This window comes from Chelonoidis abingdonii, chromosome 6, assembly GCF_003597395.2.
Source record: "Chelonoidis abingdonii isolate Lonesome George chromosome 6, CheloAbing_2.0, whole genome shotgun sequence".
Classification (NCBI taxonomy): domain Eukaryota; kingdom Metazoa; phylum Chordata; order Testudines; family Testudinidae; genus Chelonoidis; species Chelonoidis abingdonii.
Window position 1 is genome coordinate 65859438 of NC_133774.1, and position 17644 is coordinate 65877081.

Consider the following 17644-nt stretch of genomic DNA (forward strand, 5'->3'; position numbering starts at 1 on the left):
CATGATGTAATCAAACTGCAAAATTATAGTGTTAGGAATATTCTGCCAGTGCAGAAGTCTGATTAGCTGATGATCCCTAAGTGCTTTGCAATAAACAGTATACTTCAGTTGTAATTTTTAAAACATGCATTAAAAAAAACCACACACACAAAAAACCCAATCGACACTTGGAAATCTTACTATTTTATTCAAGCATCATCATAAATTACCTTTCATCCATGTTTTGTTCTTTTTAAATTGCAAAAGCATACCATTGGAGTGGTATAATTAAAGTTAACAACTTGCACTGATTCTACCTTCCACCATTAGCTCTAGTCTTTCCTAATAACACAGATAAGTGCTCTTATGCTAATATCCAAGAAATGTGTTTTCTCTATAGAAAATATCCCAATATATCTCCCTTTTGGACACACTGTCAACACTAAGATAAAAAGGAAAAATGTAAAAAATTAAAAAACACTGGATAATGTTCAATACACTAAGGATGTGGTTTGCACCCTTTACTTTTTAGATCTGATGAGAAGTTCAAAACTACACATCATGCAGTTTAAAATTAATGGACTGTTCCAGATACATATAGTGAAACCCATGTGTATTATTTGGTGTTTGTTAGAACAACTATAATCATACAGCTGTAAATCACACCACTTTTTCTTTAAATCAAGACAATTTAAGGTCTCCTTTTTAGAGATTATTATATATAAAATATTCATTACAGAGAATTAGATTTGATAAATACAATAAACCAGGACATATTAATCAGATATAAAACTATGGATTTTGCAGTTATATATCCCAGTTGTCAGTGTATTTTTATTAGCCAATCAGAAGAACCATGATTAAGGCTATGATAAGGCATGTGTATTTTTAATAAAAGTCCTGGACAGGTGATGGGCAATAAACAAAAAGTCATGACCTCTGATCTGTCCTTGACTTTTACTAAAAATACACCTAACTAAAACTTAAGTGTTAGGGGGCAGGAGTGGGGTGCTGCTACGCTGGAAGATGGGTGCTCTGGGCCCTGCCACTGCTGGGGTGGAGTGGGGCCCAGGGCCCCGCAAATGCTATTGGTTGAGGGGAAAGGGAAGGGGCAGGGACAGCCCAGGGCCACCCTGCCGCTGCTGCTCCGGGTGAGGAGCAGCAGCCCAGGGCCCTGCTGGTGCTCCCGGACTGCTGCTCCAGGCAGCACCTGGGATCAGCTGCCTGAATAGTGGCCAGTGCGGCTGGCCCTGGGCTGCCCCAGCTGCTCAGACAGCACTGGGGTCAGCTGCACTGGTCACTGCAAAAGTCACGGAGGTCCTGGAAAGTCACGGAATCCGTGACCTCCCTGAAAGATCCACAGCATTAGCCATGGTGGATACGTATACAAATAAAGTACTTACATAAATAACCCAAGAGGTACAAGTTACAATCTAGGACCTAGATTCAGCAGAGTTCTTACAAACAGAAGTTTAATGGAGTTTAAACACATGCTTAAAATTAAGCATATGCTTAACTGCTTTCCTCAAAAGGCATAGTTTGCTGAATCAGAACCTGCTGGAAGTTAATGCTGTGAAAGATGCCAGACTGACAGCCTGGCAAAGTGAAGTTCTCTATTCATCCATAAAACACATACAGCACACCTACAGGCACCACAAGCTTCCACAAACTGCCAAGCCAAAATGCCACAGTCTACTTCCTAGTTTCCATGTCCACTCAGTCTCTGACTTCTCTGCTAACATAAGTGTAATTAGCACCAATTGTGAACAGCAACTAGGCCAAGACCACCAATTTGTTTCATACAGGCCACCTAGCCACCAGCTGACAATGACTGCCAGTCACTGCTGGACTAGGCAGAGAGAAACTTGTGACATATAGATAAAAGGCTCTAGATACCGTTATTAATTCCTTGAGCAAACACTTAACCACAAAATAATCTGTGATGCACAGCGGGGGATGGCTGGCAGCATGTTCTCGATGAGGATCCCATGACTAGCCTCCGTCATTGGTCTGACAAAACCCAGATTTGATAGCTTTCTGTATCAGCCCATCTTTTCTATTGGGTGTTTGGGAAATCGAGATAATTGAGTATGCTTGAGGGGCTTTATTATACAACTATTAATTCTTGTCAGGCAAATATAAGGGTGTGTGTATGTGTGTGTGGTTTATTATATCATTTGTTTTATTTTCTTACTGCAGGTTTTATGAGTTTTTAATATAAAACAAAGATGTCCAAGTGGAAAGATGCCCATTATTACTATTATAAATCAACTCAATAAAAGTGTCATGACTAATTTCCAGTAAACTAGCTAACCAGTTCCAATGAATTCCATGAAAGCCACAGTCTTAAAAATGAAACTGTGCAAATCTATTTTAATATTTTTTAAAATGCAAATATTATTTTGTTGCTTATACCCCTCAAGCAAATACTAAAATGTCTACTTGAATAAATAAGCTGCAAGTCATTGCATATTGCCAATGGCCCTACTTATTTACCAACAACCACATAATTAATACTAATTTGAAGTGAGATCTTTAGTTTGAATTCAAACTACTCACCTTCATCATCAATGTTATAGAAATTAAGTGTGTGTACATACTGGCACAGTTCCCAGACGTTTCATGCCCAGACGTTTATAAAAATTGAAAAGAAAAATACTAAAATCAGAAAAAGCCTAACACTCGTAAATCGATGTATTACTTTTTTAATCTGCCCTTTCTTAACTATATTAGTAGGCAAATATTTTGCCAGAATACCCACAACTGTTTACAGAGGTCTCCTGGCTAAGGCACTCAGGGAGTTCAGTTCCTGGCTCTGCCACAGGTTTCCTGTTTGACCTCAGACAAGTCATTCAGGCCCAGATTCCCACCCATTGTCTCCCTCCTCCTTTGGTCATGCTGTGAAATGACCCAAGGGATTTAGGGAGACATCAATTTAACCAGTAACTTTCTTCCTTTGTGAAGACCCCATTCAATGCCCACTGACTTCATTGGAAAGACACTCATTGACTTCAATGTGTGCTAAATCAGGCCATGAGTTCTATCACTGAAGCTGGTGGCCAGCATTCACCAGTGCATCATGCCTGAAGCTCCTAGACTCACTATGAAACTGGAGACCATTACAAGTTTCTCCTTAACAGATCTTTTTGCGACTGATATTTCTGCTAAGATAGAAAGAAACAACCACTGAGACCATGTCTTGTGAGAAATATTTTTGTGCCTAAGCACCAGAAACCCATGATTATGAGTCTTCCTTCCAAAGAGTTTCAAAGATTTGCTGAAGTAGATTTATGTGTGGGAACATGAGAAACTGGATACTGCTCTGATAAAAAGTCATACCACTTTCAGGACACACATGTACATCTTAAGATCCTTGTGGGTGTTATAAAAATCATGTCTTCAAGTAAAACTTATATGAGTGTAAAATGTACCCATTTTGCATTCTGGCACAACTCTGATACACCCACAACTTCCTCTTTGCGAAGTTCTCTGGCAACAGTGCACATATTTAGATTGAAACAGATATACAAAGTCATGCTCCTCCAAAACACTGTGGAAAATGGTTACTGCATTTGCTAAAAATGACATCTTATCTCAGATTATTTCTACAGATAGTGTTTAACAGTACAGCAGAAAATAATTACTAATTCTGAGTGGAAATCCCCCAGTCCCATCTCCAGCACACAAACGGCAACTGAATTTAAAAAGTAAAAAAGTGCTAGCAATAACTTCTATGCCTCAGCATTGTCATTGATGTACATTTGTGTTTTGATGGGGGGCAAACTACATGAGATAAGACTCCTGTTCCCATTCTTTACACCGTGCTCATGTGAATTTGGATACATTTTCAAGTGTGATTTCTATCAGGAAATTGAGACTGTGACTTCCATGTTTACTCTAAGAAGGGTGATGGTCATAACTTTTAAATAACCAGTTAACTCTGTTTTTAGGCACCATTGAAAGTCTCCTCTTACTGTTTAAAATTAATACACGCTATATGAAAAACAGATCCCCAAACGACCATTCTTAAAAATCTACATGTAAACTAAAAACAGTGGATTTAGAATGTGTTACACAAAGGATAATGGATTATTTATTACTTGACTTGTATGTTAGAGCTATCAAAAGAAAAAAAAAGACTGAGCCAAATCCTTCCTTCAAATATATGCCCACTACTCCCACTGAAATCAGGAGTTGTTATGGGTCATATCTGAAGGCATACTTAAGCCCCTTGATTAGAATTTTTGCTGCATTTTCAACAGTAGGACAACTAAACCAATTTGTTTTACCTTAAAATTGTTAGGGCTCTGTCCTGTTCTCATTGTAGCCAATGGCAAAATTCCCACTGATTTACTGGCAACAGGATTGGGCTATTTTTAAAATTCCATATAAAGTAATAAGCAATGCTGTGATTTGTAGTGAGGTAAAAGGTACCAGTCAGAATCCTGTGGTGACATCATCTATACCTCATAATCACCTATGCAGAAATACATACATTACGGCTGGATCCAACTCATTGAAGTCAAACAGTGAAATCCAGGAACGTGGTGTAAAGGTGACTCACACTAGAAATAAGAAACACAGACTTACGTTTTTTGTTGTGGTTGTTTCATTTCTCCATCCTCTGTAATAAAGACCCAAAAATGTTTGTGGTGGTGGTGGTGGTGGTATACTTAGCTGTTTTTTCAAATGGAAGGTGGTTATGTGTATGGAATTCAGATCTAATATTGTCTGGAGAACTCAGTGGTGACTGGAGAACTAGTGAAATTATGACAAAATAGCCAAAAGAATATAAACTGAGATGGTAAGAGAGAAAGGGATATTTACTCAGACTAAAACTCAATTTATTTTACTCCTACTTCACTTCATTAACTAACAATTTAGAGAAAAAAAATCTTGGTTAAATATTCAAAATCCCTATCCCGTCACTTTACAAGCTGAAGTAATGTGCGAGAGCTAACAATATACATCTTCCAAGACCTACTACAAAACCAGGTAAGAACATACCAGGTAGCTAATACTCCTGAAATATCTAAGGTAAAAATCAACTTTAAAACAATAACACAAAACAAATCTTATAGCATTTTCTTATATGTCCTGTAGAACAGTGTTTTTCAAATCACGAGTCGCAACCCACTACTGGGTTGTGGCATGTAAGGTGCTGGGTCTCTTTGGTCAGCACCACTGATCAGGACATTAAAATGTCGGCGGTGCTGCCCAGCTAAGGCAGATTAGTGCCTACCTTTTCTGACACCGTGCTGTGCGCTGGAAGTGACAAGCAGCAGGTCCAGCTTCTAGGCAGGGGGGCCATGGGGGTCCACATGCTGCCCCCACCTCTAGCACTGGCTCTGCACTCCCATTGGTTGGTAAGTGGCCAATGGGGACTGGGGGGGGGCAGTGCCTGCGGGCTAGAGTTTCACAGAGCCAGACCTGTTGCTGGCCGCTTCCATGGCGCAGCGTGGTCCACGGTGCAACCCGACTACACCACTGACTGGGAGCTGCCAAAGGTAAGTCCATGCCCCAACCCCCCTGCCCCAGCCCTGAATCCCCCTAAACCTAGAACCCCTTCCTGCAGCCCAAATCCCTCATCCCCATCCCCACCCCCAGCCCTGACCCTCCTGCACTCCAACCCCCTGCCCTAGCCCTTAGCCCCCTCCCACACCCTGAATCCCTCATTCTCAGCCCCACCCCACAGCCCTCATCCCCACACACTAACTCTCTGCCCCAGCCCCTCCCCCTCCCCCTCAGCTCTGCTGGATCACGGGCATCAACAATTTTCTTCACTTGGGTCCCGACAAAAAAATTTGAAAACCACTGATGTAGAAGCGCTAGATGACGCAAATCTAATTATTTTTAAATACTCTGCAAATTACCTTTAAGGGCAGAAACCTCTCACCATCGCCATGTGCACTCTCTCCCCAATATTATCCCCCAATTTGGGTGGGTAACCCACAGAGCTAGCTTCAGCATTTATTTTATTTAGCAGTGACATAAGGAACCTATGGGCCTGTATCTTGTAACACATTGGCTTAAGCAGTTAGCTTAAGGCTTGAGGCCATCAACTCTGACACAAATATATATCCTAACAGTCACTCTTAAGTTTTGGGGAACTGGGAGTAGCGTGATTAAGAGGGATGTTTGGCCACAATGACACTAGCCAACCACAGGAACATGAGCTAACACCAGCTTTTGTTATTTTAGGATGGGAATGTCTGCAGATGTCTGACCACAAAAGTGCTATGGCAATGAATGGATATCTGTGATGGTTAGTTGAGATCATTAATTTGTACTTGTTTCTCCCACTATTTAAAAGGGGAAGAAACAACACATCCAGCTCCATCCTCTCACCCTCCAAAGCTATCATTCCCAATTTCACCTCGCTTTTCTACTCATGTCAGCAGAGGGAGCATGGACCTCAAAGTAAGGACCACAGAATTTGGCCTAATGCGTTAATTCACAAAATCAGTGCTATCTGGGGGCTGGTCTACACTAGGGGAGGGGATCAATCTAAGATACGCAACTTCAGCTACGTGAATAACGCAGCTGAAGTCGAAGTATCTTAGATCGAGTTACCTACCATCCTCACGGCGCAGGATCGATGTCCGCGGCTCCCCCTGTCGACTCCGCTACCGTCGTTTGCGCTGGTGGAGTTCCGGAGTCGACAGGAGATGCGATATATCGATCCCCGAGAAATCGATTGCTACCTGCCAATACGGCCGGTAGTGAAGATGTACCCTGGTATCCCATTTAAGGACTCTCTGCAAAGCCAGTTCTAATGCTATCCTAAGTAAAGGTTGAAGGGAAATATAATAATACAATCTATATTAGCATTATTTTTATTGGAAAGTGATATTTTCCTTTTTATTCTTCCAGTGTGGCATTCCTGTAATGCACTGAGGATTACTACATTGTTTACAGTAGTAAGTAACTCCACTAAACCTGAATCACACAAGTGTAAAATTGGTGTAAGTAAATTCAGAGTCAGATCCATGCAGGCTCAAAGATGCTCAGAAGTCACAACCTTTAATGTGAGTTGCAGTCCTGCACCTCACATCATCAGGCCATTACTGCATTAAAAATACGTTGGCAAATCACATTTCAACTAAAATTTAGCATTTGTAAAACCCAACAGAAATATTTCCAATAAAAAGTTAAATCCTTGTAACTGAAACTTTGCAATATAGGCTTACTGAATAAAAACTCAAATGAGAAATTGTGGAGAAACTCAGGTTTCAGAGTGATAGCCGTGTTAGTCTGTATCAGCAAAAAGAACGAGGAGTACTTGTGGCACCTTAGGACTAACAAATTTATTTGGGCGTAAGCTTTTGTGGGCTAAAACCCACTTCATCAGATGCATGCAGTGGAAATTACAGTAGGAGGATATATATACACAGAAAACATGAAAAAAAATCAGATTCAAGAATTGTAACATTCAAAAACCAGTCGGAGAACCCTTCAACCTCTCTGGTCACTCAAATACAGACCTAAAAGTTGTAATTCTCAAAAAAACAAAAACAAACAAACAAAAAAAACAAGCAAAAAAAAAAAGACTCCAACGAAAAATTGCAGAATTGGAATTAATTTGCAAACTGGACACTATTAAATTAGGCTTGAATAAAGACTGGGAGTGGATGGGTCATTATACAAAGTAGAAACTATTTCCCCATGCTAATTTTTCCCCTTCTTGTCAACTGTTTGAAATGGGCCATCCTGATTATCACTACAAAATTTTTTTTCTCCTGCTGATAATAGCCCACCTTAATTGATTAGTTTTGTTAGAGTTGGTATGGCAACACCCATTTTTTCATGGTATGTGTGTGTATGTGTGTGTATGTGCGCGCGCGCATATATATATCTTCCTAGTGTATTTTCCACTAAATGCATCCAGGAAGTGGGTTTTAGCCCACAAAAGCTTATGCCCAAATAAATTTGATACTCTCTGAAGTGCCACAAGTACTCTTTGTTCTTTTTGTGGAGAAACTGACAATTAAAAAACAAATTACCCTAACTAGCGCATTTTCATTAGGAACCTGAGTTAGAAACAAAACGTAAAAAAAAAACAAAAACAAAAACATAAAAAACACACACAGAAAAAGCAGTAAGGAAATTTTTTAAAAGAAATCTTTCATTGTGAGATGTTCAGAAAGATAGGTTAAGGCATTTACTGTATTTAAACATAAACAATATATGATTTTTAGACTAACTGTGTAACTTAAATTTTTTATTTTCCAAAAAGATGTGTATATATATATATTGTTACTTTGGCAGCAAAAATAGAGAAAGACTGTTAACAGAACAAACCACAAAGTGCGATATTGATCCCTCCCAGCAATTGTTTAGCACAGAGCTACAGGAGGACAATTTGACTTATACATGTTTGAGTTTCACAAAGTATTATTTTTCTGTACTGCCCGCTGTGAAAGACATCAGAGAGATAGTGAAGATGTATATAAGGTCATTCCCTTCAAAATAAGCTGTTTGTCTCAACTTATAAAGGAAAAGGGCTCTGCACTGAAAAAATGACCATAAATAGGTACAACCCTGTACCATTTACTCAGGCAAAATTCATAAAGACTTCATTAGGAATTATGCCTCAGTAGGGAGTACAAGATCAAGCTCATTACTGTCTTTTATAAGAAGTGGCAAGATTAAAATCTTAATAAAGGGAAAGCCTGAAGAATGGTTATGTGATTTCCCCTATACAAAAGATTATGAAGGCATGAAGAAATTTCCAGTGATGTGAATGCTAAATGGTGAACAGTTCAAGGGAATGAACTGTTGCAACTAAAAAAAAAAAAAGTCAGGATCATGCATTACATTTAAATTAAGATGCACATGAGAATATTGTTTTTGGACTCCCAGAGGGGAACAGGGCTGGACAAGGCAGGTTCACTTCATAGAAGAGTAGTATAAAAGACTGTAAAATTGTTTTACTGACTCTCTTTTGTTTCATTGCATACTCTCATCAGTGAGGAGTGAAGACTGTAGAGGAGTCAGAGGAAAGAGACCTTCAGACCCACAGAACCCAGGGATCTGTGGATCACTGTGCCACAGCTCTCCAGTTCCTGGAGCTATGTGTACGTCTGTCCAGCCCCTCCATGTTGCCTGCTGGTTCCTCTCTCCCTGATGGTGTAGTTCTTACAGGAGCTTTGGTGCCACTGTTTGCTTCTCTCTGTGGCCATGTAACAGCAGAGGGAATTCACTGGAACCTAATGATCTTTGGAGCAGTGTTAACAGCTGCTCAGTTATCCGTGTGGTCTGCAGAGCGGCATGCCATGGAAGAGAGTATCCCTTGCTCTGCTAGTTTTAATTGCCCTTCATTAGTGGAAATGAAGAGCAGCATTTGGCCCACAATGCTAGCCAGTCCTAGTAAGTTCTACTCATCACTTTGTCTCCTGTTTAATGTGACTTCCATGGACGTTTTGACTCAGCAAGGTACTTGAAGAAGACCCTACATGTACACACTGCACTTACTTTCCTATTCAGATGTCTTTTGGTGTATAACTAAACACAAACAACAGCTCAGCATGAAGTCTCAGGTCCATAAACAAACCCCCGTTTCATCTTTCTGAATTTTTTTGTTCAGTTCAATTATTTTTAAAAGCTGTGTGGTTTGCTTACTGGAATTACCCTATAATTAACCTTCTGGTCAGCGGCTAAAGAGAGTGAATCATTTAAATCAATTAAACCTTTAATTTAGAGCTTCTACTTCCTGCTGTTAATCTTGAACACCATAGGATATTGATTACCTCAATTATTTTGTCAATAATGCATGCACAATTACATAAAAGTTCAGTAAAAGCTATTAGACATAATGCATAAGCAAGTCACGCAACTGTATAAAGAAAAATCTTAGTGCCCCAAATTGTAAAGTAGTGATATAAAATGATATCTGAGCAAGCAATACAATGCTTAAGAAAAATTTCTTTATATTTGCTCACAGGAAATGGATTACAGCATAAAGCTATTTGATCATCCTGGGGAAGAACTGCTTAAGTCAGAATCTGAATGTAAAGGTCACTAAATATATGCAGTGGCTTAAAAATGCAGTTATCATACTGGACCTAGTATTTACATAATATGTGCATACAACGCTTTAAATCATCATGAGATTTCTGAGCAATACCCATACATTCACAGAAGTTTAATAGAGCATGAAATCTGCAAAAAGAACTTTCTTTTTCAAACACCACATTACCTTTTTTATGAACCAAACAGCCCACATGTGATCAGAATAAAAAAAAGTTTTCTTTAAATTCTCTCATAACATGGAGGGAGACTAGGATACATTCTGAATAAGAAAAGTGGCCAGATCCAGCTAAAAGTAATCCTATTAAAGACAACAGAGTTAAATGAGTAAGAAGAGAAAGGTTTAGTGCCATGTGTGATCACTGCAAAACTGTCTGGTTATTATATACGCCAGTACACATGAAGATATAATGTGGTCATACTAGATCACCTAAGTAGTCTATCAAGTTTAATATCCTGTCTCTGGAAACTGCTTAAACCTGATGGTCACAGAAAGATGAAGGAAAAACAATGCCCCTGGAAGACTTGGCAATGCTGTTCATAGGCAGAGAGCAGGGGTGATTCCTTCCTGAACGTTGCAGTTATCAGCCTACACAATGAAACATGAAATTTCTTTAACCCTTGCTCAACACGTCAAGTTGAAAACAAGAATCAAAGTCATCCAGCCTGTTTTAGACCACAGGTCTCCCTAGAGCACCAAATTTTTAATGAAAATTTCAGGTGAGTCAGACCACAGGGCTCCTGACATTGAATTAAATATAGAGTTGCACAGGACAAAGTTTTGCTTGTTCTACAAAAAAATGAATATTTTACAATGTGATTGTAAGCTCCTTGGGATAGGGATTGTCTCTTAATGCGTGTTTGTAAAGCACCCACAGAGATCCATTGTATTTGGGATGTCTACATTGCCATAAGAAAACCACAGCACTGAGTCTCAGAGGCCAGGTCAGCTGACTCAGGCCACAGAACCATAACATTTCAGTGTAGACAGTTGAGCTAGGGCTGAAGCCCAAGTTCTGAGACTCTCTCCTCTCATAGGGTCTCTTAGCCCAGGCTCCATCCTGAGCTCAAAATGTACAGACTGCAATTTTGCAGCCTGAGCCCCACAGGCTTGAGTCAGTTGACTCGAGCCAGCCACCTCATTACAATGTAGACATATCATAAGGCTGACGGAGCCTTTCAGCATTACCATCTTACAAATAATACACTTTTCTACTTCGCAGGCCTTTGTAGAAGTGTACTTGCAAATCTAATAAAAAAATAAACAAAGTCTCACTAAAGAGTCTCAGTTTGCACATCAGAACTCTATGGAAGTGCTGTCCCTCAAAAGACAAAAAAAACCCAGTGAACATGTAAGCCATAAAGGGCCTCTTCTCTATCAGAGATGAAAATTCCTTTCTTTCAAAACAACTTTATGGAGTCATTTAAACATCAAATTGCACATTTTATTTATCCCCATTAGATTATCATTTCAAGTTCAGGATACTACTTTGGAAGATCCTCCTAGTATGTTTCTGGCATGGTCTTATAAAAATCTCTCCATGTTTCACCTAATATAACTCTGGAAGGATTTCAAAACATAAAAAAAAGCAAAATTACAGCCTTAATGATTTGCAGACTGATACTCTTATCATGAAGTCTAATTTAAAAAGCCACCTTCATATAAATGATTATTTAAATGCAAAATAAAATGTAAAACAATGAAGCCTTGTATGTGTTTAAAGGTTAAAAGGAAGTTTCTATGTCTTCGGAGAAAATGCAAATATTATTCTGGGAGAATGATTCTAAACGTCACGTTCACATATGTGTACTCCAAGCTTTTTGTGGTCCTTAATGAAAATCACCACAGTATATTCAAGGGCAAGGATATGAAAACTATAAGAATCTTGATATTTAACAAAACAAGGATCACAAAAGTAATGGATATACAATTAGCACCATATTGTAAAATAAAGTACCTGACCAGACTGTCATAAACAGAGAGCTAAGGGTTAATGTCTATTTCACCTGTAAAGGGATAACAAACAGTGACCTGCAACACCTGACCAGAGGACCAATCAGGAGACAAGATACTTTCAAATCTCGGTGGAGGGAAGTCTTTGTTTGTCTGTTGTTCTCTCTGGGATCTGAGAGTGACCGGATGTACTACAGGCTCTAATTTTCTATTCAAGTAGTAAGTGCAAGTAGAAAGCTTTAGCTTTAATTTGTTTTTCTTTATTGACAAATGTGTATTGGCTTGTAGAGTTTTAATGGTATTTGCTGAAAGTATTTTAAATTGTATTTCTGCTGGAGGAGGCTTTTCTCCAGTTTCTATACGCTGAAAGACCCTGTAATATTCCATCTTGGAATTTACAGTGATTATCTTAATCTCCTTTCTTTTATTAACATTTTTCTCTTTAAGACCTGATTATTTTTTCCCCTTTAAGGCAAAGGAACTGAGTCTTACTCACCAGAGAATGGTGGGAGAAGGGAGAAGGAGTAGTAGGGAGGAAAGTGAATCCTCTGTGTTTTAGATCACGGAGCTTGAATCTGTCTCTCTCCCAGGATAACCCAGGGAAAAGCCTGAGAGGGGAGAAGGGGAGGAGAAACTTATTTCTCTGTTTGTAATTCAAGGAGTTTGAAGCACGATGATCTCTTGGTGTACCCAGGCGGGAAAAATCTGGAGGAAAAAGGAGGGGGAAGGGAGACTCAAGGAATTTGGTCTTGGGGTCCCAGGGAAGGTTTTGGGAGACGAGATTTATCAGGCACTCCAATCCTGATTGGTGGCAGCTTATCCGAATCAAGCTGTAATTAAGCTTAAGGAATCATCTACCCCTTTTTTTTTTGGACTCTAAGGTTCAGATTGGGGAAAGATACCAAGACACAGACAATACCACTTTTTACAGTTAGAACACAAGAACGGCCATACTGGGTCAGACCAAAGGTCCATCTAGCCCAGTATCCTATCTTTTGACAGTGGCCAACGCCAGGTGCCCCAGAGGGAATGAACAGAACAAGTAACCATCAAGTGATCCATCCCATCACCCATTCCCAGCTTCTGGCAAACAGAGGCTAGGGACACCATCCCTGTCCATCTTGGCTAATAGCCATTGAGTTCAGCCTTGCCTATCTTTCTTTAATCAAAAGTTAAAACTTGATCTCCTCTGATTGTTTCAAACACTGATGTAAAATATACCATGTCTAAGAGATTATTTAGCTGGTGTATACAATAAATTAGATGGTTTTTCACAAGTCTCACCCCACTGTTTTTTTTAAAACAAACAAGTAGAGTATTTGGGTGTACATATCCTGTTTCCTTTTTACCGCAGAGCTGGCAGCAATCTTCTACATGTTTTCTGCTATTTCTTTCACTTCTGCAGTAGCTGAGGACTCCATTAATAATCACAGTTTATTTATTAGACGGTAACTTATGGAGACTTGTGCTCAAGCATAGCAAAAAATACTGTTATACAGAAGACAAGTTCAGCCTCCACATAAGAGAATTTTAGGAGTGTTGCTTCTGGAATGTGTCTTCTCAGGAGAGCACAGATCATCACACAATTCACATAGGGTTCGAAATAAAAATGAATGGAACAAAAATAAAAATAGAATTGTCATGTATTAAATGTTCCTCAAAACTACTATACCATAATATGCAAATAACAGTTACTACATGAAGTGGCAATCAGTGGTTCTGTATTTGTTTCACGCTATTACTGATGTCAGACAAGGTAACTATGCAAACCTTTTCACAGCCAACTATTTTACAAGGTTAGTGTGAGTCCATGAGGGCAAGGGGGGGGGGGGAGGAGAGAGAACATAAATTTTACTTCATGTTTTCACATTATAGGTTTGTCACTGGGGAATGTGGAACTGAAATTTAGGCATAAATTTTATTTTTATAAAATCAATGTTCAAAATTAATCTTTGCCTATCAATTTCTACCACTGCTATAACATACAAATTGTTCTGCTTGAAATACATAGACCAGATACATACTGTGGTGATAGCTTTTGAGATTTATCTCTAAACATGAAAGAGATGGTACTTTTTTCAGAGGCATAAATTGTATTTAGTACTAAATCTTATCGCTATATTTTTAAAAGCCAGAAAAGCCTATCTATTAGGAAATCTAGAAGGATATTGACTCTAAATTTAATCAATAGATATCTGTATGCTACCTGTCAATCAGAGACATGAAGCCAAATTAATCCTTCATGTCACTTTGTGGTAGTCAGTGCACTTAGATCAGGGATGAATCAGACATAGGACTTTTAGTTTTTGTTTTCATTAGATGAACTTTCATTTTTATTCATACTGTAAACGAGAACAATGAATAATGAGATTTAAAATTGTTGGCCTAAATTTTCAAAACTGACTGACTAGTGATTTTTGGTGACTCAGTTATAAGTTACCAATTTAAGATACAATAAAGGGACCTGATTTTCAGAGGGTAAGTGCACAGTGCTTTCAAAAAATTAGGCCCCTTCGAGGTGCCTCAAGTTGGCCACCCAAAATGAAAGCACCACTAGTCACTTTTGAGAATGTAAGTTATTACTACTACAACAGTTGTTTGTTAACTGAAACTGGACTTATTTTAAAGGATTTATTAGGTTATGTATTTATTCATTCAGGTTTATACACTTTAAATAAAGATCACCTATCCACATGTTCCAGGCACACTAGAGACAACCTGAAAATTCGACAAAATCAGTGCCCAAATGTAATTAAAGTATAGCAGTACAATTCAAAACAACCCACCAACAGCAACCAGGTAATCCAATACCAAATTTACCTCCCTCTCTAACAATTGTCCTCCTATTCTCAACTGGCTGAAGAAGAAAAAGACAAGGTTTGCCATCTGAAGGTACTTCAAGTTAACTTCTTTGGACTGAGAGGTGAGCGAACTGTAAAGCAATTTTCATGGAAAGCACTGCACCACAGCAGCTCCTTCTCAGGCCTACTAGTGAGACTTCAGCTCAAACATCTCATCTGATCTCAGCTGTAGTGGTCTGGTAGACAGGCAGTTTCTAAGCTGTTTAGGGTTGTATAATCAAAACAGACACCTTGAACAACACCTGGAAACCTACAAGTCACTAGTGAAGTTCATGGAACATGGGCTGAATATGTTCACAGCAAGGTATTGGACTTAATAGATGAGCTGAAATATTGCACCAACTCCAGTGCGTGGTTTTAAGGTGTATCCCTATGTGCATCGTGGTAATCTAATCTTAAAATGACAGACATGAATGACAGTTGCAACGTCCACATCCAAGAAGCACATGCAATTTTATCTGGTTGAAAAGAAAAAAAACCAAAACCAAAAACAACAGTCTCCTAGCTCCGCTGGACACATACCTAGCTTTTAACAACTACTTTTAAGCTTTCAGTTATTCTGACTAGTTGGCTGTTTTTGATGGCCCAAAAGGCTCTCAGTTCAGGACAAAACAGGGAACATTTTGAAAGGAGCTCAGGTTTTTACATCTGCCAGACAGACTCTTTTGTAGTACACCATTTCTGGAGATGGAATCTAACTGTTTCTCATGAAATACCAATCATTTTTGTCCTCCACAGCCTGGCCCAATAGAGAACATGAAGCACTTTTATTGCATTCTGTGGGTCAAAAGCTTCCCACCCATGCTTTGAATTCACCTTATTTTTCAGTAATTCTTCCTTATGATAATAAAAGTGTTCATGAAGGTGGAAAAGAAAAGTTACTAAAACACCCCAAATGTTTACTTTTGAACAGACTTAAAGAGCAGAAAACATTTATTACCAAACAAATAGCTTTATCAACAAATGCAATCCATTATGAAAATAACAGATACACCATAAACGCTTTTAGAGGTTCACTAGAGCTTTTTTCTATCTACTGGAAATTTTAGTTATGAGTTCCATTGTGCCAAGGACAGTCCAGTCTTTTACAGACACTTACCCTCTGACAGCATGAATAAGTCTCAGTGATGGATAAGCGGTTCGCACTTTCAATTTATTCTTAAGGATCAATGCATTAACCCACTCCACATGCTTCTCTCCGCCTTTCACCATGAAAGCAGGGATCCAAAGGACACTGTCATTCAGCATGGATAGTCTATGCACAAATTTTTCTCTGTCACTCTCATTCCGAAAGCCTCCAAATGCTCTTTGTACAACTGATGGATTCATGGTAATAAAATCAGATTTAGTTCCCACATCTGCAGCAAACTCCACCACAGGGGCTAGATTGCACCTGAAGAGGAAAAAATTAGTGGACAAATGAAAATAGATATGAACCATTAACTTAGATAAGGGTATGCATGAAGGAAAAGCTGAAAATGAACATGTAAGACTGTTTCACACTAGGTGAGCAAAAAAGTACCAATGGTAATCTGCATGATATTACTTAGTGCTGTATACAGCCTGGATGTTCCCAGCATGTTCTAAAAAAAGTATTATGTGTAACCAACTCAGTGAAGAAGATACTGTACAGTATATTTAAAATTCATATAATTAGAGTTGAAACAGAATGTGTCAATACTTAGACAAGCGCTGAACAATAACAATATGTCTCTTACAGCTATTGTTATTTTCACTAATCTGCAGTTGTTTAACCTATCTTGATTAAATTCCTTGGGGACAGCTGAAGCTCTTTAAAGGTAGTCATGCCAATCAAGTAAAATTCATGTATTTTTGTTATCCATTATGTAGTTTGTACAGCACATCATTTCATACCAATCACAAATAACTGTCAGAAAAATCAAACTGGTTTGTGTTTGTTTAGTTGTCAGTAAAGCTGGCTGAAAAATTCTGACAATCACGATTTGGAGGACATTTTTCATCTAAGTTTCAAGTTTTGACCAAAAGACTGAGTGACTTTTTTGTGAAAATAATGTCCCATTTTTAGACCAGCTGCAGTTGTCAGTGACCCCTTGCTCTCTCCAATTTTGAGCTTGTTCAGGCCTTTTCCACCAACATGTAACTTTTAATAATCACCAACCTAAGCAAAAAGATCAGTCTCAACGTTTTACTGTAATATATTGGCCATTAAGCTCATCATTAGTAACACATCCATATATTATGCACCTGATAATATTTAAAATCTGTTCTAGAATAAACTGCATTTAAAAAACTTTTAATATATAAAATCTATCTCCAGAAGAATATGAGAATCTATTTACTGCATATACGTACAGGACACAGAAGTATCAACATAGGTACGGTTTTTCTTACTCATTTCTTCGTTTCTGCAGTTGTTGCCTTGCAACAAAATCTTCCTACTCTTCCACTGAGTAATCTTTTTGTTTATGACAAAAATGGGATGTAATTTTAGCAAAAATTGTCAGAAAATTTCATGTAGTGACTATTTAATGTGCCCCTGGAAAACACTGAATTTATCCTCACAACACTGCCGTCCCAGTCTAGTGCTTTAATCACAAGAGCGGCCTTCCTCTCAATAATTCTCAAACAGTGTAAGTTTAAATGAAGAAAGTTAAGTGTGAAGTAGGAGTTGAAATGGAAAAACATATTGGGTCCACTTCACATCTGTGGTGTAACTCAAATGAAATCACTAAAGTTTTACAGGTGCCAGCACAATGGCTAATTCTGAATGTCATCCTTGGCACTACTGTAATATAAATAATAGTTATTATAACAGAGGTTAATTCATTTAAGAAGAAAC

The 17644-nt window shown here is 38.5% G+C and overlaps 1 protein-coding gene across 1 annotated transcript in view; it reads right to left on the reverse strand.

Moving 5' to 3' along the window:
- The window catches only part of ST8SIA4 (ST8 alpha-N-acetyl-neuraminide alpha-2,8-sialyltransferase 4), an 87582-nt gene that overhangs the window by 21286 nt on the left and 48652 nt on the right, over window positions 1–17644 (reverse strand). Inside the window, exon 4 of the mRNA XM_032762632.1 lies at window positions 15923–16216. Coding sequence (XP_032618523.1) covers window positions 15923–16216 — 294 coding nt within the window. The remainder of the gene's footprint in view (window positions 1–15922; window positions 16217–17644) is intronic.